This window comes from Dioscorea cayenensis, chromosome 2 (genome assembly GCF_009730915.1).
Source record: "Dioscorea cayenensis subsp. rotundata cultivar TDr96_F1 chromosome 2, TDr96_F1_v2_PseudoChromosome.rev07_lg8_w22 25.fasta, whole genome shotgun sequence".
Classification (NCBI taxonomy): Eukaryota; Viridiplantae; Streptophyta; class Magnoliopsida; order Dioscoreales; family Dioscoreaceae; genus Dioscorea; species Dioscorea cayenensis.
The window spans coordinates 21,524,677-21,549,312 of NC_052472.1; the positions used below are offsets into that span (position 1 = coordinate 21,524,677).

The 24,636-nt window shown below is 33.6% G+C and overlaps 1 protein-coding gene and 1 pseudogene across 3 annotated transcripts; both read right to left on the reverse strand.

Annotated features, from left to right (window-relative positions):
* Positions 1 to 355: 355 nt before the first annotated feature.
* LOC120274804 lies at positions 356 to 9,462 on the reverse strand (annotated as a pseudogene).
* A 1,194-nt stretch (positions 9,463 to 10,656) lies between these two features.
* LOC120269690 (transmembrane protein 208 homolog) lies at positions 10,657 to 15,284 on the reverse strand. 3 transcript variants are annotated; one of them, XM_039276882.1, is made up of 6 exons: positions 15,061 to 15,284; positions 14,258 to 14,344; positions 13,263 to 13,456; positions 12,028 to 12,112; positions 11,261 to 11,326; positions 10,657 to 11,003 (listed from the first exon to the last, which is right to left on the reverse strand). In XM_039276882.1, exons 2-6 carry the CDS (start codon positions 14,339 to 14,341, stop codon positions 10,911 to 10,913), a joined length of 522 nt encoding a protein of 173 aa, XP_039132816.1. In that variant the 5' UTR covers positions 14,342 to 14,344; positions 15,061 to 15,284; the 3' UTR covers positions 10,657 to 10,910. The 3 variants fall into 3 exon arrangements, with proteins under 3 accessions (XP_039132816.1, XP_039132814.1, XP_039132815.1); XM_039276880.1 differs by having other exon boundaries at positions 14,258 to 14,398; XM_039276881.1 differs by having other exon boundaries at positions 14,258 to 14,411.
* Positions 15,285 to 24,636: the final 9,352 nt, after the last annotated feature.

Here is a 24,636-nt window from a genome sequence, read left to right on the forward strand (position 1 = left end):
TACTTGAAGTGTAATTTTCCTCAAAATAATCATAGTGAGTTTTAGCATCTCAAGTCTTTAAAGTGTAATTCGCTTCAACAAATAATCATAGTTTTGGTTTGAGCATCTCAAGTAATTTGTAACATCTTTGTGTTGATTGTGAAGGCAAGCATTACCACTAAATAATCTCGAGGGATACACGATATACAAATTTTTCTTATTCATGGGAAGTGGAATAGTCTGGTATTCATCTTTTCAATCCACACAAATTGAATGGGACAATGAGTCCTCAATAACATTTGGATATGCACTAAGGAAACTTAAGTCAGTAGAAGAGCCAAGGAACTTACATTCGTAGCATAGTCAACAAAAGGTTTCATGTATTTGCTTCTGGGTACCTAACTGAGATAAAAATGCATCAAATGATTTTCACACAGAAATTATAGGGACTTACATTACCGTGGTAGCGGATGGTTGCACCAGTTGTCATGCCAATCTTTTTGATCAACAACCAGATCGAGATTCATATGTTGCATTGCTAATGCAATGATAGCCTCCAGCATAGCAAACTGGTCACGCATATATCTCAGTGGTCGCCACTGAATGGAATAAATCTGTGGCAACAATAATGATTTAACATAATTTCAGTACCAATCGAAGAAGATGCTTCTCATTAGTTAATTTGTTCTTTCTTTATTTAATAAAAAGAAAAAAAATAATTTGTCAAAAGCTATTGGTACAAGAAACTCTGACAGTAATAAATTATAACAAAAACAACCAACAGAACACACTAGCTATTCTGGAAAAGCAGCTTCTCAATTTAAATTAAATGTTAGAATCTGTTAAAAAGCAACTCAGATAAGTAAACACAGAGAGACAGGCATCAAAATACAAACCTAAAAATCAGTATTTGTCTCATTTTGGTATAGGTCCTCCAGGTCAAACCTTTCAGGCACAAATTCTTGCTCTGTCCCAGACCTTCATGCAAGTGAAGTTGTAATGGACATAAAAGGTGAAGATAAAAATAGACAAAACATGCAAAACATAGACAACATCGCATTCAAGACTATTAATACAGTAACACAACCCTTGCTCAAGCATCTAGACCCCCTACCAACAAAGTTCTGAGTTTATCGTATACAGATTCTTAAAACTGTGGAGTTCTTTCACTCTTTTCAAGAAAATATCAAATGATTTGCCTACCATTTTTATTTTTTGAGTCACAACAAAATCATGTGAAACTAGCTTTAGGCAAAATTCTCATGGCTAGATATCTAAGGAAACATGGTTAAAAATAAGTATTAGGCTTTTTAGATCATTCCACTAAAAACTAGCAACTTTTGACATCTAATTAAGTTTATATTTCCACCTGTGTGGGAATAGTGGTTCTAGCTTCAATGGTGTATAATAAGACTTGAATAGAATGATAATGAAGGGACCTGAGGAAATTTTTAGTTTCCCCAGATGATTACCTGAGGAGAATGATGTATATTGGACACTGATATCATTATATCTTGACCCGGCATTGACCTTGTAATTTCAGTGCTGCACATCCAGCAGTTTGAGCTCCGCCTTTATCAAGAGCCTAGACAATAAACAAGAACTTAAACATTGAGATCACTTAGTATGTGAAGGACAAAAGGATGCAACATACAGGAGGATGTGGGTAAAAGGCAGCATTGATTCCATATATGCAGCGAGTCAAGTACTTCAGCCTCTTTGACATCATCGTGATCTCAGGAAGTCTTCCTTGTAGAACACTGCCGACCTCTTCTTGTGCTCACAGAACAAGGCAGATGGGTCCTGCAGTGATACAAAGTTCAACAGCCAACGTATGTGTTAAAATGTAGGCAATCAAAATTAAAGTTGGGAACCACTAGAATATGTGTTGAAATGATGTAGGTAAATAAAAATTTGAGAGTTTAACACCCTAGACAGAAAAACATGGAAGCAATTATATTGCATCATCTAAGATTTGATGTCTGTTGGGCACTATATCATAGCTAATCATGGGCTAATTAGTAGTCAGTCTCACATATTACGTCTGTATTTTTCCTACAAAGCCAAGGGTCTCCAAATATAATATCTGTGATATAATACCAAGAAGATACCCCTACTGGGGAGACCTTTGTTACAAAAGAGTGGGTCTCCTATAAATATCATTCTAAGTAGGCTTTCAGCAACGCAAAGACAAAAATTGACACTAAAAAGGAGTCCTTTTTGTTCATATGGGATCTGATTTGGGAACATGTGCATCACCAACCTGTGTGATGATATTTGGCCCATAATTCTTATGATGTAAAGCAAGAAGTAATTGCAAAAATTCCAATAACAACTTATATGTAGCAGTACTTTGTAAGGATAAAGTTCGCAGTCTCATCATCCAACTACAGCCAGGGTTTGGTTTTGCATGTGAAACCCAAAGGATGACCAATTAGGTAAATATATCTGTGGAAGAGAGAAAAAATTGGAATGATACTTACTAAGAAGATAAAGAGTCCATGTCAATACAGAACCTGTTGTTTCATGTCCAGCAACTAGCATTGATAGAAGGTCGTCTCGCAATTGTACACTGCTAACCTGAAACACATTACACAAATCATTACACAAATCATATCAGCCTTATCTCACAGAAAAGAGAAAGGTCTACACCAATACAAGAAGTAGATTCATTGAAAATTAGGCGCCGACTAAAGAATTGCTGATGTAAAGACAAATAAATCAGAAGACATTTCATATACCATGAATATTTAAAAAAAAAAGGTTATTAATTATGGGTATCTTCATGTATTCCAAAGCTTAAAGTTACTGAACTGTAATATTGGAGGGCAAGGGAAATTCTGTTGTCTCCAAAAAGAATCGGTGATAGTAAGAGCCCTAAAGAAACGTAAATGGAAATGATTACAGGATATCAGTGAGGAGATAAAAGGGGATGGTGATGGATAGGGATGAGGAAGAAGAATACCTATGGCAGGCCGGAAATAGTTCAGAAAGGGAAAAGGAACCATATTGTCCCAGGTCCCATGTTTGTTAGGGTTAAGATCTTCATGAGTTATTTTTGTTTGTTCTTTGCACCCAGTATGGGCATACTCACTCAAAGTATCCCCTAATACCATGAAAAGTTAGCAGCATCATAAAAACCTATCAAGATTAATTTTTCAAGTATTGGCCCATCTTTTTCTCTCGAGGGTCACAACATAAGCATAAAATAAAAACTAAAAAGTACATAAACATTAAACAAAATTTTCAATTACATAGTTCTGTTGCAGCTCCACTGAGTAATAATTAGTGGATAGATCAAAAGTTTACCAGTGAGACTATCAAAACATTTCATGATCTTTAAAAATTTGAGCTGATAAAAGGTATAAAATGAGTTCTGGAGGTGCTCCCAGTGGAATAAGCAAATAATATGCACAGAAAGAGTGAGTTTCATAGTAGAATAAATGGCAAATAGTAAAAAAAAATAATGGAAAACCTCCTCACGACTGGCTAGCAAGAAGCGCAGAATGCTTGGATCTGCTTCATTGACATAATCCTCTCTGTCAACTCGTTCCCCTTCAGCCTCTACCATTTCTTTGCATTTTGCAATTAGTTCTTCAACAGTCTTCCTGATAATGGTCACTGCTCTTTCTGCTTTTATCTGCCTAGGAACTATCTTGCACAAAAAACCAATCTGATAAAAGAATTATAACATTAATCAGCAACAAATGACGCAAGCAACAATATTCTCAAAGATACAAACAGGGCAACTAATTAGCTCATCTATACGAAATCACAAAAACTCATCAAATACAAAGCAGTGATGTCAAGTATTTAAAAGTATTTTCAATGATTTAACAATCACATAAACATGCTGTTTCAAGAATGTTTCTCAGCTTTCAAAGTTAAGCCATTACTCACAACAAAGGCTGAAAAGTATACAAGAGATTTACACAATCACATTAACAATTATAGGCTTATTAACGCAAAAAGCAACAAATTTTTATTCCTAATCTTGAAGGATAATCCCCATACATGTCAAAGTGAATGAGGGCATTGTGTATGTCAAAAAATTTGTGTCTAACTAACAATCAATTAGCAGAACAAAGGTCATACTAACCAAGTTCTATTTCAGGAAGTCTCATATGATGCAGTGAGAGAAAAGGGTTTCAACTATTGTAGGTTCTACAAGAGATCAAACAGCTCGTAACTACCTTACCTTCCAGTAGGGGAGAATATCAGTGGAGCGAGCCTCTGTCTCCTTCAATGCAGTGTAAACTGCATCAATGACAGGACTATCAGAAGAAAGGGAGTCAAAATTGAAATTAAACAAGGAAAGGCCAATAACATCCAATGTCAATTGAGAAAACTTCTCCTCCATGTTCACCATATCGCCTCTTAAAGCAAACGGCTCAAGCTTCTCAACCAGCCTTTGAGCACACCTACAGAACACCTTGTCGACCATCACTGATAAAAACTTCTTATGAAGAGAAGGAGATACAGCTTTGCGTCTCACCTGCGTACAAAAGAAATTCAGACAAATTAGATCATGATGAAGAGGAGAAGAGAAGAGAAGAGTGAGTGAGCACCATCCAATGCGAGCCCTCAGCGATGGCGAATCCATTGCCGAACAAGAACTGGGAGACCCTCAGAGACGAGGGCCTTTGGCGTAGTTAGGGTAGTTCCTGAGGACGTGCTTGGCAATGGCGGGATCGCTGACGATGACGAAGTTACGGGGGCCGGCGGCGAGGCGGTAAACGGGACCATTCTCGACCATCCATTTTGTAAAGGGGAGGAAGAGGTGCGCCGCCGAGGAGGTCAGAGACGTCGTCGAGGCGGGCGTCGGCGATGGGGATTCCAGAGTCGTCGGATAAGGAAAGGGAGCGGGAGATGGCGGTGAGCCAGTCGGGGCTGACCCAAGAGCCATTGGAGGAGGTGGGAGGAGGCTTGCGGCCATTGCTGGAGCCGAGAGAAGCACGGGGAGGAGAATGGAGGTGCTGGGAGAGAGGGAATGGGGATAGGGTTTTGGGGAGAGGATGAAGAGGAGAAAGGAGGAAGGAGAGAAGAGAGGAGCGAGGTGGGCATTGTTGTTGGTAGTGGAGGTGAGAATGGCGCTGATGGGGCGGGATGAGATGGTTGAATGGCCTCAGATAATTGCCTACAGTGGCGTTGTTATATTATTATTATTTTTATTAATATTATTATAATAATAATATTTGACTTTTGATTTATTTTATTAATATTGTGCATTTCTTTTTTCCATCCGTGCTGATTAGGATTAATAGGATAAAAACATGGATCACAAATCAAATTTTAATATTTTGTAGACTTGATGGGATTATGGGTTCATGAGCTTGAGTGGGAAGTGACCCTAATGTTAGTCTGCCCAGGCGTTGTCGCGAGAGCCTCCGTTAAGAAAATAAGTGTGAAGAAATAAACAAACTCGACAAATAAATTTTTATTCATGAATTCATAGTCTTAGATTAAAAGTACTGAGAAATTTGGAATTTAATCATCTTGAGACAACGATAATTGTAGCGCTTTATCTCCTTCCAAGCTATTTTTGCCGGAAATCGCGCTGACTTTTTATCGACTTTTTGGTCTTCGTCAGCCATCGAAATATGCATCTTGAACATGACTTTAAAAAGCGGTGAAGTTGTGGCTCTTGGATATTTGAATTTGCATCTTGGACTTGATTTGGAACTTGATTTGAATTTTCCGACTAGACTTTCGCGCTTATGAAACTTTTTGCAACTCGTGAACTCTCAACCCTTTATCCTGAGGTTGTTGAGCTCATTTGTTGACTTTGTTCGAAACTTGAATCTTTGATTTTGAACTAGATCTTAGATTTTTGATTTGAACTTGATTTGATTTTTTCATAAGCTTTTGGCTTTTCATGCTCGTAAAAGCATTTGGCAACCTATGAACTCCCCAACACTTTATCCAGTGAAGTTGTTGAGCTCATTTGTTGATTCATTTGAAATTTGTATCTTGAACTTTGAACTTTGCGTCTTGGATTTGATTTGAAACTTGAGTTTGATTTTTTATAAGCTGCCTTCGGGGCTTGTGAAGCTTTTCTTGACTTATGAACTCTTCAACACTTTAATTTTTAAGGTTATTGAGCTCGATTTATTGATTTGTTTGAAACTTGGAACTTGGATATTGGAATTGCAACTTTGATTTTGATTTGGAATTTGATTTGACTTTTCATAAGTTTTCGACTTTTGGGCTTGTGAAACTTTTGTAAATCATGAACTCTTCAACTGTAGTCTCGAGGGTTGTCGAGCTCATTTGTTGATTTATTTGAAACTCGAAACTTGGACATTTGAACTTTTGCATCTTGGATTTGATTTGAAAGCTTGATTTGATTTCTTTATAAGCTACAGCCTTAGTGCTTGTGAAGCTTCTTTACAACTTGTGAACTCTCAACGCTTTTATCTTTGAGGTTGTTGAGCTCATTTGTTGATTTGTTTGAAACTCGAATCTTTGATTTTGCATCTTAGATTTAATTTGGATTTCAAGCGTGAATTCCTATGTCGATGAATCACAAACTTGGTTTGACTTTCATAAGCTTCGGCTGTCATGCTTGTGAAGTTTTTTCTAACTTGTGAACTCTTCAACACTTTAACTTTGAGGGTTGTTGAGCTCGTTTGTTGACTTGTTTGAAATTAGTGTCTTGGACCTTGAACTTTCATCTTGAATTTGATTTGGAACTTGATTTGATTTTTTATAAGCTCGGCTTTTCATGGCTTGTGAAGCTTTTGCAACTTCATGAACTCTTCAACACTTTTAACTTTTCATGTTGTTGAGCTCATTTGTTGATTTGTTTTGAAACTTGGAACTTGGACTTTTTAGTTTGCATCTTGAATTTGATTTGGAACTTGATTTGATATAAGCTCGACTTTCATGCTTGTGAAGCTTTTTGCTAACTCTAGAACTCTTCAACGCCTTTAGCTTTGAGGTTGTTGAACTCATTTGTTGACTTGTTTTTAAAACTTGGAACTTGGACTTTTCTAGGTTATCATCTTGAATTTGATTTGGAACTTGATTTGATTTTTATAGGCTTGGCCTTGAGCTTGTGAGAGCTTTGTAACTTGTGAGACTCTTTAACTCTTCACCTTGCCAGGGTTGTTGGGTTCATTTGTTGAATTTGAATTCTTTGATTTGATTTGGAACTTCATTTGACTTTTCATAAGCTTGCCTTGCGGCTTGTAAACTTTGCAGACTTGTGAACTCTTGACACTTCAACTTTGAGGTTGTTGAGCTCGTTTGTTGATTTGTTTGAAACTTGAAACTTGGGTCTTAGACTTTGAACTCTGCTCCTTGGGAATTTGATTATGTATCTTAAACTTTGATTTGGTTCAAGTTGTGGATTCTTTCGTATTGATGAATCAGCAAACTTGGTTTGACTTTTCATGAGCTTCCTTTTTATGCTTGTGAAGCTTTTTACAACTTCATGAACTCTTTCAACTCTTCGTCCTTGAGGTCGTTGAGCTCATTTGTTGATTTATTTGAAACTTGAAATTTGGACATTTGATCTTTTGTATCTTGGATTTGATTTGGAACTTGACTTGACTTTCCATAGCTTGGGCTCTTGGGCTTATGAAACTTTTGTGCAACTTATGAACTCCTCAACGCTTCACTCACGAGGGTTGTTGAGCTCGTTTATCTTGAATGTTTTTGAGTTTGTCTTGAATTTGATCCGGGACTTTAAGTTATAGATTCTCTGCGTTGAGGAATCGCAAATATGGTTTAGCTTTTTCATGAACTTGAGCTTTTACTGCTTGTAAGCTTTTTACAACTTGTGAACTCTTCAACTCTTCATCCTTGAAGTTGTTGGGTTCATTTGTTGAATTTGCATTCTTTGATTTGATTTGGAACTTGATTTGGAACTTCATTTGACTCTTTCATAAGCTTGCCTTTAAACGTGAAACTTTTTGCAACTTCAGAACTCTTCAACACTTTAATCTTGAGGTTGTTGAGCTCATTTGTCGATCCATCCATTTTTAATGCCTTAATTTTGATCTTCTTTTTGTTTTAGAATGCTTCCTTTCTGAAGGTCTTGAAATTTCTGTCACTCTCAAAGAGAGTCGATCGGCCCTCAAAAGGGTCCATGAGCTCAAAAAGAAATTTTTATAGGGTTTTGAAATTTTTCATCCCTTCTAAGTGAGTCGATGGCCTCAAACAGTCCATGAGCTCAAAGTGAGTTTTAAGTGTTTTGGAATGTTTGTTATTACTCGAGAGAGTCGATGGCCTCAGCAGGGGTCCATGAGCTCAAGAAGAGTTTTAGGGGTTTGAAAATTTTCGTCACTGAAAGAGAGTCGATGGCCTCAAAGCAGGGTCCATCGACTCAAAGAGAGTTTTTAAGGGTTTTGAATTTTTATCACTCCTACAAAGAGTTAATGGGCTCAAGCAAGGGTCCATTAGCTCGAAGAGATTTGTCGTCGCTCGAGCAGAGTCAAGCGCTCAAACCCGGGTCCAAGAGCTCAAAGAGAGTTTTAAAATGATCTTCAATGGCCCATCCGCTCCTGAGCTATTATAAGTGAATGAAGAGTCTCCAAAAGCAGTAGATCGACATGCATTGCAGACATCACGAGTAGCTTAAGGGGTCTTGTGAAATTACCAAAACACCCCTCATCTTCGCTAAAAACCCTTTTTTTCTTCTCTTCTTTTCTTTTTCTGCATTTAGATCCTCTAACTTTTCATTTTCACATTTTTCAAATTTTGCCAATAAACCCCAAACTTTCATATATTTTTATATTTTTCATGGATTTTGCAATTAAACCCTCGAGCTTTCATATTTTCACACATTTTCACATTTTTGCATATATGTCCTCAATTATTTCATCATTTTTTTTTCATGGATTTTGCATAAAAATCCAACTTTTCTACAAATATATTTTTTTACCACAACCGAACCTCTCTTCTTTCTCTTTGATTGAGAAAAACATGTCTGGCATGCTGATACATAAAAGCATGCTACACATCTATAATTAATCACTCACTTAATCAAGGAGTGCATGGTTCGTAGTAATCCAAGATACGGGTCCCTACCATGGCATGGATTAACATAGGAATGAATGAAGATTGTAAAATAAAACCCGTGATATTTTTATGGCATAGATGTAACTAGAACATGTATAAGTATATATATATTTTGGATGGAATTCTATAAGAACATCTACCTTTTTCAAGCTATAAGCACTTCGACGCAGCTTCTTAGCATGCCTCGAGATTTGTGCTAGGTTATGAACATCATTTTGCTTTGCAAGTGGTGAGCAATTGATATTTTCCTTCTTTTTGTTTAGGAAACATTTTTATGAAGTCGATGATATGATCGAATGTTGTCTCTGGCAGATTGATCTTCTCAATCGCCTCGGGATGGTGATCGAGATGCAGGATTGGAGAAGAGAGACCGATGAACAAAGCTTCTGATTCCGCCAGAGGTGGTGACTGGCAAAAGCCATATACGTCATCACCACCACCACCTAAGTTGTCCTCCATCTTGTCCTCGGCTTCCTCTAGCTCATTTCAGTAGTAGTGTCTTGGAGAAAGAAAAACGTGGGAGAGAAACTAATAGAGCGGTGACCTCCTCAACCCCTTGGAATGAAGATCGGAACTAAGATCTCCGATGACACCACGACCATCACCACACCAATTCTCTTCGTCTTCTTCTCTTTCTTTCTCTTCTTCTTTCCTCTTCTCTTCCTTCTCGCGTCTCTCCTTCTTCTCTTTTTGTCTTTCTTCTTTTTTCTCCCGTTTTCCTTTTTCTCTCGTCTTTTTGTACCAACGCTCAACTCTCGTCATACGGGAGATTTTTCAAACTTTTTCTTCAAATTTCAAATTTTTGTTTCAAAATATCTTCCTTATCCACTTTTTATTATAAACTAAAAATTCATATATATATATTCTCACTTTTTAAAATTTTAATTATTATTATTATCTTTTTATGCTATAATTCAAAAGTGTGACACCTCTTTTATATTTTGGTCCTCCTATATTTTTATTTGATCCTTTTCCTTTTTCCTAATTATCAAAGTCTATATAAACAAATATTTATAGATGCGGACTTTCGTAGAACGTCCGTATCCTGAAAAACAAATAGAGAGATAAGACAGTGACCAAAATATTGTACTGTGTAAGTGAGTTTGGATGACTCAGATTACAATTGTTCATAATCTGAGAACATTCGTAAATAATGAATTTTCATAAGTTATTGGGTTATATATATATATATATATATCTTAAATTTTGAATAAATGATTTTTATGGATTATATATTTAATTTTTTTACGAGATTTTTATTGTATTTTAATGTATAATGCATTCTGTCTTAAGAATACCATATGTTCTTACAGATAGATATTATTTGATAGTTAATTTTGTGATGGTTTTTTCAGGATAAATGTAACTTGAAATCCAATCAATATAACTTATTTTCAAATTATAAGTGAGCCACAATATTGTTTCTACACCTCAAATAAATATTTAAAACAAGGGTGTAAATTGTAAATTCATTCATAACTCATAATAGCTCAATGCTTTTAACATACACAATTAAAATGATGATAGATAATACATAATGGAAGGTAATCCCACATGGAAACTAAAATAAGTAATGGTTAACCAGCACAATGGTTCAAATATATAAGATCACTTAATGGAAGTAAAATTACTCACACCGCAACACTACTGATGTATATAAAGTATGAGACTTGTATTCCATAATTAAATCATCAACATGAATGGTTTAAACAAGTAAAAGTTCAAAGTAGTTCTAAGATTTGGTTAAAAAGATAATTCAGTGTAATGCCTACTACTTGTATCTTTTGTTGCATTGGATCTTTAACCACTTATCAGCCTCTCATACAAAGATACAAGTATCAGGGACTTTGACGTGTTATTCCCATTTCATTGCTCAAGCAAAGAACCCCAGTCATATATGAATGATATCATTTGGTTCTTGTCTTGATGAATTTGCCTCTGGAAGCTCTCCTCTCCATCTTCTCCCTTTTCTTCCGACTTTTTTCATCCTCTGTATCGCCCTGCACAACACGACGTTATACGATTGATATAAAATACCTTGAGGTTAAAATTAATGATTACACTGAAACGAGATCAAGATATTCATCGATACACAACTAGATAAGAAATGTTCCTTAATGGGAAGAAAACATGTAAAGAGTACTATGAATTGAAAATTGAAAATGGGAAGTAATCTTAATGTAAGTTTTAGTTCGACAGACATCTTGATGATTAGAGGCACTTATTATTGATGCTTGAATGCATAACCATATTATACCTCAGAGCCAAGTGACATGAAACCTTTTGCGAAACCTAGAATCTTGTATGCAGCAAAAGCCGGAATCTGAGGATCAGAAAAAGAAAAGGTTACTGATGATAACAGTTGCTCTTGCTCATAATTTTATTGAATAATTGATAAAACAAATATATACTCCCTTCGTTCCTTTTTATCTATAACAAATCCATTTTTTTTTATCTGTCATGTTCTAACATCAAGAAGCATTTTTTATTATTTTTTAAATTATCCTTAACACTATGTTCAACTCTTTTGTTAGAATTAAATATGAGAGAAAAATATGAAAATATAATTAGGGATAATTTTGGAAAGATAACTAATTTTTTATAAAATTTTGTGACATAACTAAATTTCTTGGTACGTGAGATTCAGTTAATCACAATAGATAAAAAAACGGAGGGAGTAACATTTACCAATAGAGTGAGACGTTGGTTTGACAATATAATAATGGAATTCAAATTTGCAGCTAATGCCTATTCATGCATCAATTCGACTGTATGATAAATACTCTCTTCTTTTAACTAATGCCAATACTTTTGCTTTGATGACTAACCACTGAACTTGAGTGTGTGATGAACTAGATACAATTGTAAACAAATGAAACAAAAGCCTTCCTACATAGTACTGACTAACTCAAGAGAGTTGAAATACACCAAGTGCAATTAAGGTGCAGGAATGTAATTTTAATCAATAATAAGGAACTGCAAAGCAAAACTTCTGTGAGCTCTATGGTTGGGTTAGGGTCTTACCACTAAATAAACCCACCAAAATTTACCCGAAATAATGGAGGTCACCTGCACGAAACTTGTTATGTAGATGACGTCATGCAGGTAGCTGAAAAAAGATCAGGGGTCAGCAATATCATTTGACTGTAGCAGGGTGCCCACAACAATTTAGAAACCTAAGAAAGCTACAAAACAACAGAGAATGAAACTTAACACTTTTGAAATTTAAAATTAACAGTAATCATCTGAAAATTAAAAAGAAAGTTTTGTAATAACACCCTAAATTCTAGTTTGATGTGTTATATTGTACCACACAAGCTCAATAACGGAATTAATCAGTGCTACTGGATATCAAAGCATGATAAATTCACCAAAAGAAATTTGTGCAAGACAATGATATAAAAAGAATACTGCTGTGAAACTAATCATGCCTCCTAAATCAATAAGGCTCCAAAGATGAATTAAATATATCTGACATCCCACTACGCCATTAACTTAATTAGAATTTAAAATCTCTTAAACCATTACTCAATTTAAAACCAAAGAAATTTCAGGCAGCAAAACTTCTTATCATATAATTTATACAATTAGATCTAAAGAGCCTGCCACTTTGTGATAAGCACATGCATGATATGATAGTCTACCATTGTTCGAAATAACTGTAGACTAAATCCTCCTTACAAATGAAAGAAACATACATGAATATTCTATTATGTTCGCAATGCCTCAATAAATAATTCATATTATTTAATATCGAGGTTCCACATTCAGTATGACATTAATATATGTAGAATATATTTAAATGATACAGTAAGGGTGCCATAATGTCACAGGAAAGGTGTTGTTTTGGCTAGGGAGTAGCCCTGAAAATATATGCTGTTTATGGCTAAGGCTAGGAGTGAATTCAGTTATGCCCTTATAGGAATAATTAGCCCTTAAAAAAGCTACAAAGAAACCAAATTGAGAACTTTGACAACAAACATGACTTAAATAAATTTAGAAACATCTTGATGTTTGCAGCTCTTGCTATACTTACAAAGGAAAAAATAAAAATAAAATAAAATAATAAAAAAATATTTCAAAGCCAAATTTAGTTCTTCCGTGTCTCCTACATTTGCCTACTACATATTTATCAGAAGTAATGTATCCCAAAAATTTTTAGTACTACTAAATTTGAGCTGATGTGCACAAAAGACATGAAACAATCTTTACATTAAAAAATTATTAAAAGACAATAAAAAAAGGATTTGAATATATACCCACAAACTCCTCCAGTGCTCATATCAAAACCACCATCCACTAGTTCTCCATTGTTCGAATATGTTGGCTTTGCCATGTTGGCAAGTTGTTGGTATGAAATTCCATAGGCAAGAGATGTCACAAAGAGACCAATCCAATGCTTCCAAGTAAAAGTTGAATGAAAGATAAGCATCCGCACCAAAACATAAATAACCTGAAGAATGAAAAAGTTGTTCATGAAGAATTATAACCTAAAAAAAAAAAACTTAAAATGATGAAGGTACCATTGGACAAATAAGAATAATAGAAAACAACATATAGAAGCTAGATAATAAATAAATCTAAATGGTCGGGGACTGTAGGAAACCTAGCTTGACCAAACCGGATAATTACCCTATAGGGTATTTCCCAACAAGAAATGGGAGAGTTTGGGATTAAATTTCAAAATCTAATCAATCAAGGTCCCCCCGAGCCAATTGACATAACACAACTTTAAAATAAATATGTAAGATATTAAATTTCCTGGAGATGAGAGACCTATCATTCAGTATTTTAATCTCATCTCAATTAAAAATATATACATTTGCAAGACTCCACCCATCTCTATCAAAACCTGCCACAAAAATAGTCATTTTTTGAGTCCTCAAAAGATCGCCATTCCAAAGAGATTTAGATAAAGTTATATCATTTCAAAAATCTTTTCACCACATCAGAATGATGTTCACTTGCGAACTCTAAACATTGGATACCAGGTAGGATATTCAAATTTCTTGATATAACTCCATCAGAAAATTTTCAAACATACAGCTCGGATTTTTTGTATAAAAATAGCTGATTCCCAAGTCGAATTTGACACAGAAATCACTAGCATGTGGCCACACATACAAAATTACACAATTGAAACAAAAATTCTAGCACTTTCTCATTTAATTCAAGAGATAAAACGAACAAACCAAAGCACTAGAAACTAGGATGAAAGTATGGGCACTTGGAAATCAGAACAATGGGAACATACATTGCAGGCGATAATGAGTCGGAGGAGCTTGACCATATGCTGCTTGTTCTCCTCCTTTCTCTTCTTTGCCCCTTGATTTGCCATCCTCTTCAAACAACCAAGAATGAAATCAATGCAAACCCAGATTTCTCTCAGTGGCCTCTGTTTCCAAGTTCTTGAAGAATATTAGCCTTATTATTCATCACAAAAAATGATTTAAATACACTCACATATGCTTTTGCACCTCAAATCAATATTTATGTCATAAAATCGATTATGGAATTCAAGATAGGCTGTTAATACTTTTTAAACATTGGAAAATAATAGGATTTGGAAGTAGTGATTCTCATTTGGAAGTTCAAGGAAAATTCTAAATTCTGAAACGGTTGAAGTGAAAGTTAAAAATTTTTAACAAATTTTTAAAATTTTGACATTTATCTAAATGATGTACAAACAATGTATGAAAAGCATAGTTTTTGACTAATTTTGATTAAATTAACTCAAAATTTTGACATGAATTAGAATAAATGATATAGCATGGAGACTCAGATTTTTTTTTTCCTTCTTTCACAACAAAGTTTTTATTGTAACAAATTACCAATCCCATCCAGAAAGAAATATTGATAATGAATTTTGGGGATGCCCAAGTTGTTCAATTTCACACATATTCTTTCATATTCACTAACTCTGCATACGATATTGATAATGCAATCCCTAAACTCCTAACACATAAACCCTAAAAACAACAATCTCATAATTTATCATCAATCAAAATCAGACACACAAAAATGCTATTTTTTGGAAAGAAAGAGAAAGCCTCATACCGATCTAAGATCTAGGATGCCTCCACTCCACCACCCCCCCAAATCACGATCACCAGTGCCTATCAGAGCCACAAATCCAAGAAACAAACAAGATCCTTTCCGCGAAGAATCAAAATCTTAATAGACGATCCAAAGCCCTTCTCGCCGGGAATCCACCGGTGCCGGCGAAAGGTTCTCCGTCGATGGGGAAGGCAAGAGAAAAACGGCGGCGGAAACGGAAGCAACCGATCATAAATCCGGAAAATGTGAGGTGGAGGTATATATTTACTAAAAATCTAATAATAATAATAATACGTGAAAATTACTTTGTTTATCGCCGATAAGTTGAAACTTAAAACGTACGCAGGTTTTGCGTCGCCGAACGGTACGCCGCTTTATTGTTTCGCAACTTGCTTTCTGCATTATGATTAGTAGTATTCTTGTAGCGGCACTGCGTCGTCAATTCTTTTTGCATTACTTTTCGTATCTTCGTTTAACAGCGAAGCGTCCGTTTTGTTAAGCAGGAAAACTTCGTTTCTATGAAGCAGAAACCTCGTAAGCATAAAAGCTCGTAAACGAAAAACATTAATATTTAAAGCGGAAAAACAAATATTTGCATTGATAAATTAATCAGCCGGATATAAAAAGCGATTAATCTTGGCACTACAGATGCGTATTTAAAATAGAAGCAAGCGATATTTAAACGCTTTTTAAGCAGTAAGCGCGATATATTAAGCGAGAAAACGTCGATGGTTAAGCTAGAGACGAAACAAACATATAAGCGAGAGAACTCGTTTTAAGCAGAGAACTTTATTTTTAAGCAGAGACCTCGTAAGCGAAACCTCGTTGGTAGGGACGTTGAGTATCGTCAGTCGTCGATTGATCGTCGTGAGCGTTTGAGTCTTGAGTTCCGAATCTGCGGCGATCTTGAAGGTGGCTGCTTCGTGTGGGGTCTTAAAGGAGAAATCTTTGTTGGTGTTGGCGATCCGGTTGGCGACGTTCCTTGGCGGTCGGAGTGGTGAGTCTTCGAGTGGCGGCATGTCCGGATAAGGCAAACTGTGAACGAGCGGAACCATTCTCATTGCGGAGGCCATGACATGGATAGCAATAGGGTTAGGGTTAGGGATCGTTCAGGGGTTTGGATCCGTAGGGTGCCTAAGTACGGTGTGGGAAGCGGAGGAGGAGAGCTGTGCAGCCGATGAGGTTCGATCTCATCGATCTTTGTCTTCGTCTTCATCGTCTTCCTGGCGTAAACGACCTCAGTCTCTTTCATCTTCTTAGGTAGATCGACCTCGGGGAGACCTTGCGCGCTCCTCGATCGTCGGCCGAGAGGCATGAAGGTTGCACTTGGCTTTTTCTGCAGCGAGATCGAGATCTAGATCGGGGTGGAGATCAAAATTCTGGGGTTTGAAATCCATTTTTCGTCTGACGTAGTTTGTGATTGTGAGTAGCGTGCTTTTTGTCTCGTTGAGCTCATTAAGCTACTGATAAAAGAGATGAGGGGATTGATAAATACACCCACTCGTTCTTATGAGGCCTCGTAAACTAACGCTGTTTCTTTAAGCGAGGAAAACTCGTTTCTTAAGCGAGACGCATGTACCTCGTTTCTTAGACAGGAAAACTCATTTTTAAGACGAGCTCGTTATTTTTAAACAAAAACTCATAAATAGAAAACTCATTTTTAAGCAGTGAAAACTCGTTTTTAAAAAGCAGGAACCTCATAACTCATATTTTAAATAGAAGCCTCATTTTTAAATAGAAACTCATTGCACCCTAAAGAGACGTTATAGTCAAACCTTTCGTCACGCTTGCCAGCAACTTCACATGAGGATCAATTTAGGTCAAAAAATTCCAAATTAACTCAATCAATCAACTGTTAGATGTTTGGGGTTTAAAAATCGTCTGTATTCAGGAAGGGGTTTTATGGATATGCCAAATTTAAGGAGAAGAATCATGCATATTGCAAATTTTGAGGGTGTTTTTAGCATTTTCACTAATAATAATAATAATAATAATAATAATAATAATAATATCATAAGGATGATATTTAGTATAAGGTGAGATGCAAATGTATTTTTTTTATTGTAATTATTATTTTTTTAAATTTTTTTATCTTTTTAATGGATAAACACATATTTGAAAAAGTTATAGAATAAACAGAATTTTTAAAAGTCCCATTCAAAAGGTCACATAACCAAACAAATTCGGAAAAAAGTTGAGAATAAAACACTAGAATTAATAATGAATACTACAACTAAGAAATAAAATAACATAAAAGATAGACAATGATAAAAAAAAAATAGAAAAAAAATAATAATTTTTTTCAAGTGTTACAATTCAGTAGTCTGGTCTAGATCTCTTGCATTATTAGCAAATTCTCCATTTGCTGAGGAATTTTTATAGTTAGAATCATTTCCTCAAGCTTATTTTTTTTGCGACAAAAGCTACATCTACTCAAATAATATAAATATAATTAATTTTACAAATAACAGAAAGATAAAAAAGCGCTATGCCATTGAAAATGCAATTATTTATAAATGTTTTAAATGTTGAATTAGTAATTGCATTTATTATAATTATATGTATTTATGTGTATATAAATTTCTTAAATGTTATACTTATATCAATATAAATATATATTTGTTGAATAAGTTTCATTTCTTATAGACCCTATAAAGATGGGTAATTGCTATACATATCATTAGAAAATCACTGTTTATTGTCTCATTTTGTCTGAATCACTGAAACTATTGTAATTATCAGTATATTTCCCAAAAAGCCATATATATATTGTTTCCTGTCCGGTTGACTTATTTGATAGGAGATTAAATTTGATTATATTAAAATTGTTTCAGTATCAATAAAATTTTTTAAGTGTAAAAACAAGTTCAAAGCAATTAATTAGTCCAAGATTAAATTTTTCTTTAACCCCAATCAAATACCATTAAACATTTAAACTGATTATATTTCGTGCACTATGATTAAAAGCCAAAAAGCCAAGCTTTTTAGTGGATGAAGTCATGAGACTAAATTACATAAAAATAAATAAACTATTTTTTAAAACTAGGATAGTGAATGGGATTATATATACTTAATCTAATTCATAACTCTTTCTATATATGTCAACTTTTTATACATAATTTCAGTGCAGGAGTGGAGCTTGTTTGGTTAGACATGTTTAATAGTGTGCAGTCTACACCCAACTGACCCAAGTGGTACATGATGCCGTTTTAATTTCATTGAGGTTTTGTTAGTTAATTATTTATACACAAACAAGCAGGTAGAAATCTGAAGCTTGATTATGATGAGTTTAATTTGCTTGAAAATACTTCATGAGAAGTGTAACTAAAGTATATATGTATCTTCAATTCCAAAAACCATTTTTACAGCAACCATATACAACTTACAAACTAAAACCCAGTGATCACATGGCTAACTAGACACAAGTCTACAAACAAAACATAAAACCATTCATGCATGCATACCAAGCTTCTAATCTCCAGCACTCATGTACTTTGTCACAGCCCTTAGTCCCTTCAGCCACAGCATGCTTTCCAGAGCTCACCCGGGCAGCACTAGCCCGGACGGCCCCATGTATCTCTCTGGAGGACAAGGTGGCCTTACCGGTGTACTTTGACAGCCTAGCTGCCTCCTCCGGCAATCCTCTCAAACATGTCAGACATAAGCCCATCAAGGACCTCCATTGCCCGGGAGGATACCCCCCATTCCTGGATGCACTTGTTTCAGTACTCTAAACACATACCTCTTGTACCCTCCTTCTCCTCCACTCTCAATCCTTCTCCTTCTCCTCCTCTTCTTCTTCTTCTTCTCCATCTTGTTTTTGTTCTTCTCTTCTTGTTTGTCTTTCTCATGGTCTTGTTCTTGTTCATTTTTGAGCAAGATTAACTTCTTCTACTTCATCTTCTTCTTCATCTTCTTCTTGAGTATCTTGGGAGTGAAGGACTGAGACTTTGAGGGTCTTTTTCTACCACCTTCTTGGTGGTCTTCACCACAGTGCCTAAAAACCTTGCGTCTTGGAGCCATGGCAATTGATTTAATGCTTTTGTTTTAGGTTAAAATTAAGTAACATTTTTAAATATGACTAGTGGTAAAAGAGAGGATGGTAAAAAATAGAGGGGAGTTTGAAGTGACGCATGGCTGACACGTGTCCAATGTTAGAGCAAGTAGAAACGGGTGTACGTGGAGGAGTTACAAGGCTTCTTGGGAAACGAGGGGCAGTGAAAGTGAGGAATGTGGAAGTGTGTGGAAGTTGGGAGTACTGTGGAGAATGGTCTAGTTTTTACTTTTGTTTTGATCATCTTCGTGCATAGTCCTTAGTTTTTTTACTTGCCTGATTTTGATCACCTTCATGCCCTGCAAGGTAATTTTTCAGATATTTATTTACTTGTTTTATTTTTATTTTATTATATTTTTTTATTGATTTAGAAAATTTAAAAAGTATTAAATATTATTTTTTAAAATTAATTTTTTTATATTTAACACAGTTCTTACACTTTCAATAAATTATATTTTTAAAAAATTAATATAAATTTTATAAATTTTAAATTACTAACTAACTTTTAATAAATTTTTTAATCGATGTAAATTAGTTAAAATAGACAATTAGAAAAAATAGAAAAAGTGAATAACTAATTAAATCATATTTTAGATCTAATTACTTTTTTGGTCTAGTTTATGTGTCATATTTTAGAAGTTTAATTTGGTTTTTTCACATAGCTATTTAGGAAATTTATGAAATATTAAATAATTTTTTTTAGTTTATATTTTATATTTAATGTATTTTTATAATTTTTAATAAATATTATTCAACTACAATTTTTTATTAAACCTATAAAACATTATATTTAACTAATTCTATATTTTCTAAAAAACATTTTTTATTTTTTTAATATTATTTGAAATCTGTTTTTTGTTCTAAATAAATTTAATCAATGATATGAATTTACCAATCCATGAGAACCTTGTTTATGAAGCTGCAAGTGAGTAGAAAATTGTTTTGTACATTAAAAAAATGTAGTAAAATCAAAACTCACATCATTTTAGGTATATATTTTTTTTAAATAGAGCGACAAACACTAACTCTCAAGGGTGTATGTGAGCTGGAGAATTGCCACAACACCCTCACATATTTAAAACTGGGGAGTATGATCAGGGAGAATCGAACTTGCATCTCTCCCAAATCATATTTATCCATCTCAACTATATTTTCATATTGAAATTTTATTTAAAAAAAGATTATTTTTAAAAATTAAAAATTTTATTTAGACAGGAAATATATTTTCATATTAAAATTTTATTTGAAAAGTTTTCGAATTGGAAAAATATGAAAGGAGAGGTTTTTTTTCTGGAAATAGTGAAAGACTATTTTGAGAGAGAGAGAGAGAGAGAGAGAGAGAGAGAGAGAGAGAGAGAGGAGTATAATTAAAGTGGGAGAAATTAAGGAATTTTAATAGAATTCTAAATAATGTTAATTTTGAAAAGTTAATATAATTTTTTATAAATTTCTTACTATCAATTAATTTTAATTAATTTTTTTAATTTATGTAACTTAATTAAATGAATAAGTAAAAAATAACAGAAAGAGTATATATATGTATTTGTTTTTTATATCAATATCTCTATGGAGTAAATCATTACTACCAACATGTGTAGGATATTTAATTACCGTGGTTAGTGTGGTATTTAAATCACTTGGTCCAATTTAACCACGTTGGTGACCATTAATACAATTATCATGGCTCAAGGGTTTGCTTTTCTTGGTACCCTCTTGTATTGGTGCTTGACCATTAATAATAGTTTGGTTGGGTTGGTTGATAGGTACTAAGACTAAGGCCTTCTACTTTATAGGCTGGATTGAGTTCCCAAATTCATAAATTAAAGAGAAAATGTCACTAATCTCATTTAATGGTAATAATTAATTATTTGGTATGCTTAATTTTATTTCTTTTACTTCTATTAAGTTGTACATTTATATTAGTCATGATCATATTGCAAGATAAATTACAGCATATTGTTTGGCTCAAGAAATAGAAGAGCTAGGTTAGAGCAAATTAAACCAATATATATATATATATATATATATAAGCCAAACACTTCATATATAATAATAAACAAAGTCACTTAATTAGGACATGGATGAAAAAAATAACAGCCCATGTTTAAAACCTAAAATGACTCCAAATTGTTCAATTATTATATATTTTTAATATAAAATAAGATTTAAAAAAAACACTAAAAAACCACATCCACAAATTGAAGAATGATAATTCATTTATAGAGATTGAACTGTTTTAACTCTCTTCCACAATAATGGCTTGTCTACATGTACTAAAAAATAAAAAATAAAAAAATCACTACTATGAAAAGGCATATGAAAAGGCCAAATAATATTGTTTAATTTGATCTACTAGCAAATGTACAAACATTGATTCTGACCCTTCAAATAATCAATTTTGTCTGTTGTGAACCACCCTAATTACTTCAGCAGCATGCGTAACACACCATCCAATAATATGAGTTAGCAATTTAAATAAAAGTACGGTGTGGTTACATGCATGAACAATTAACTGGTCCACACACTAGATAAATGAGATGGCGCGCACATGGTCTATGTGTAATCATCTTAATATTAAATAACGTATACTGTCCCTTCTCTATTCTTTGTTTACATGTTTAGTGAGCAGTGTTGACATTAGAAACCCTTCCACATCAACACCTCTTAAAAAATTGTTTACATTTTTTACAACAAATATATATATAATTTAAATTGTGTCAAATAAACTAAATAATTTTTTTAGTTTAATAGTATTGACTTCACTGTAAAAGATATTTTATAAATTTTTTTATTATTTAATAATTTGAAATGCATCAGATGTGATGCCAAAAAAATCATCTTTAACTGTGAAAGTGAGTTTGAAGTTCAAGACTTTTATTTGTCAAGTAAGTGTATATGAGTTGAATGATTAATTATCAATGGTGTGCATGCCTCTAAAATGTGGCTTATGCATTTTATCAATAAATTAAAAAATAAAATAATAATAATAAAAAAGGCTGCAAATGGAGAAGTTATATATGTGTGTATCCATTTCAAATGTGATGGCAGTTAGTTTACAATGGCAGCAGATAGATCATTGGATTGAGGGTAAAAAACAAAATTGGGTTACTGTGTTAAGTAGCTATGATGTATATTTTATATTGTTGAGATGAAGAAAATAAATGATGGTTTCTGTTTAAGAGGGGCAATAATGATCTTAAATTTATAAAATTTAAAATAAAATAAAAAATAGTTGACGAGAATGATATAACACATCTTTTCTTTTACCTACTGCAGTTTAGATATGTTTGATATTTAATGTTGACAAGCACTAATCCGTGTAGTAGTATATTCTTTCGGATAGTGAATGAGTGATCCCGGTCGAATCTACTGTGTCAACAGATATTGTTATAATCTTGTGCATCTGATGAAAAATATTGTACAAAAGCGATATATCGGTATTGATTCGTTCTATTCGTGGGTCTCGTAGTGGTGGGATATTTTTCCCTCCTACACTGGGTTGCAGAGGTGAGGGATTTAGTAGCTTGGTTTGATTCACAGAAATATCTTTACGGGCGTAGCGTGGGCAGGAATCTAATTCTTTCCCGCATGTGACGTCGGGTGAGGTTAATAAATCTGCAGGGAATTAAATTCATGCCCATGACCAGCGGTCGTGGCCTCTCATGTTAGTTTGTTCATGCACTCTCATTGTGGGGTGGCGATTATCGCTGTCATGTTTGAAAAGCATAACCACACTTATCACCATTGATTCAGTCTCAAGTGATATTTACTTTAAAAATTACAATGAACCAAAAATGAATTTAAAAATAAAAAAACCTATGCGAACATTCTAAAGTTGAAATGACATCAAGGTATATAATAATAATAATAATAATAATAATAATAATAATAATAATCATCTAACATATACATGTAACACACCATAATAGGGTAATGTTTTCTTTCATCTTTTACTTATTTTCTTCCATGAATAAAGGCCAAAAAGCTCATGCCAAGAGAGAGAGCAAAACCAAGCCCACGACAAAGAAAAATTCCTACACACACATACATATAGAACTACCAAAAAGTAAGTGGGCATAGTTGAACTTACATTTGATTAAATTAAATACATAAATATTATACATATGTAAACTTATATATATATACTTTTTAACCTTGAATACCTTTTGCTCTTTTTGTTTGTGCATGGATCCTTTGGCAGCGTGTGATGGTGACCAAGGCTGTCGTCTAAAGGGTAAAAAGAGCTTGCATCATTCTTGATAAGAGAAGAACAAGAACAAGAACAAAGAGTCCCATACCCTGATTTGATAAAGCACTCTAAATTCCTCAATTCATATCTACTTTAAAGTCACTCACTGTGCATTGCTTTGCATCTCCATTTAGTTTCAAAGCCTTCTTCTCTTTATTCCTTCCAAGCCTCTAAATGGAGACAGGCTTATTGCCTAAGCTCTTGCTCTCCTTTTTAACTATTCTAGGATACCTCTTAATTAAAAAGTTCTTATCATCACAAGATAAATCCCTTCCTAAAAGTTTTTCACTGCCTCGTTTAATTACCACATTCACTTTGATGCTCATCACATATATAAATGCAAATGTACTGTCAATATTCACCTTTAGTAATTAGTACACACACACACACACACACAGCACACACTGAAAAACCTCAAATAATTGTGAGTCATATCAATATAATTATTATTTTTATTTAATTAAAGTTTTTAATTTTTTTTTCTTAGATGGACAAAGATAAGGTTAAGTTTCATTGGTGTTCATCCAGATGCTTCATCTTCCTTTGAAAATTTGAAGGCCTTGATGATAATTTGTTTTTGTTAAGTATCATGAATCCTTGGACTATAAATTACAAGTTTAATTTAATAATAATGAATACTTTGATGACTGTTATATATATGTACCACAAGTTTTCAAGTAAAGTAATAATTAATTTCATGTTTTATGATTAACTTATCACTCACTTTATGTAAAAGAGCGAGTTATTTGACCATAAGTCATCATTAATGCATATATATGACAATAATTTAATGTTTATTATCAAGAGCTTAATTTATGAGAAAATAAATAAATAAAATATCTATATATTGTGTCCTGTCGCCATATATTATTTTAATTATCTATTTTTCCTAGAGTTCATGATCAATAAATAATTCTCATTTATAAACCAAAATATATAATTTTTGTATTCATCAAATCAATTTAATGCAAAGATCAATTTACTAAATTAAACTAAACTCATCTTTATAAATTCAAAAAATATATATTCTTTTACTTAATCAATATATATGATTTATTATTATTATTATTATTATTATTATTATTATTATTATTATTATTATTATTATTTGTATATCCTTTCATTGGATACCATTGAATGTATATTTTGAAATGCTTATGACCCTTGTTTGCTTTGATTTGAGGCCCTTCTTTGCTCTTTTATGCAAGATTCAATGGAAACTTAAGGACATGCCTTGCCTCTTGTTCTTTCTTTCTTTAATTCCAAATTTCCA

Coding starts and splice junctions, on each gene's coding strand:
- LOC120269690 (XM_039276882.1), bottom strand. CDS start 14,341: ATGGCAAATCAAGGGGCAAAGAAGAGAAAGGAGGAGAACAAGCAGCAT. Junction 12,113..13,262: donor AGCACTGGAGGAGTTTGTGG/GTATATATTCAA, acceptor ATCTTTTTTCAG/CTACCTGCATGACGTCATCT. Junction 11,327..12,027: donor TTTGGTGGGTTTATTTAGTG/GTAAGACCCTAA, acceptor TCTGATCCTCAG/ATTCCGGCTTTTGCTGCATA.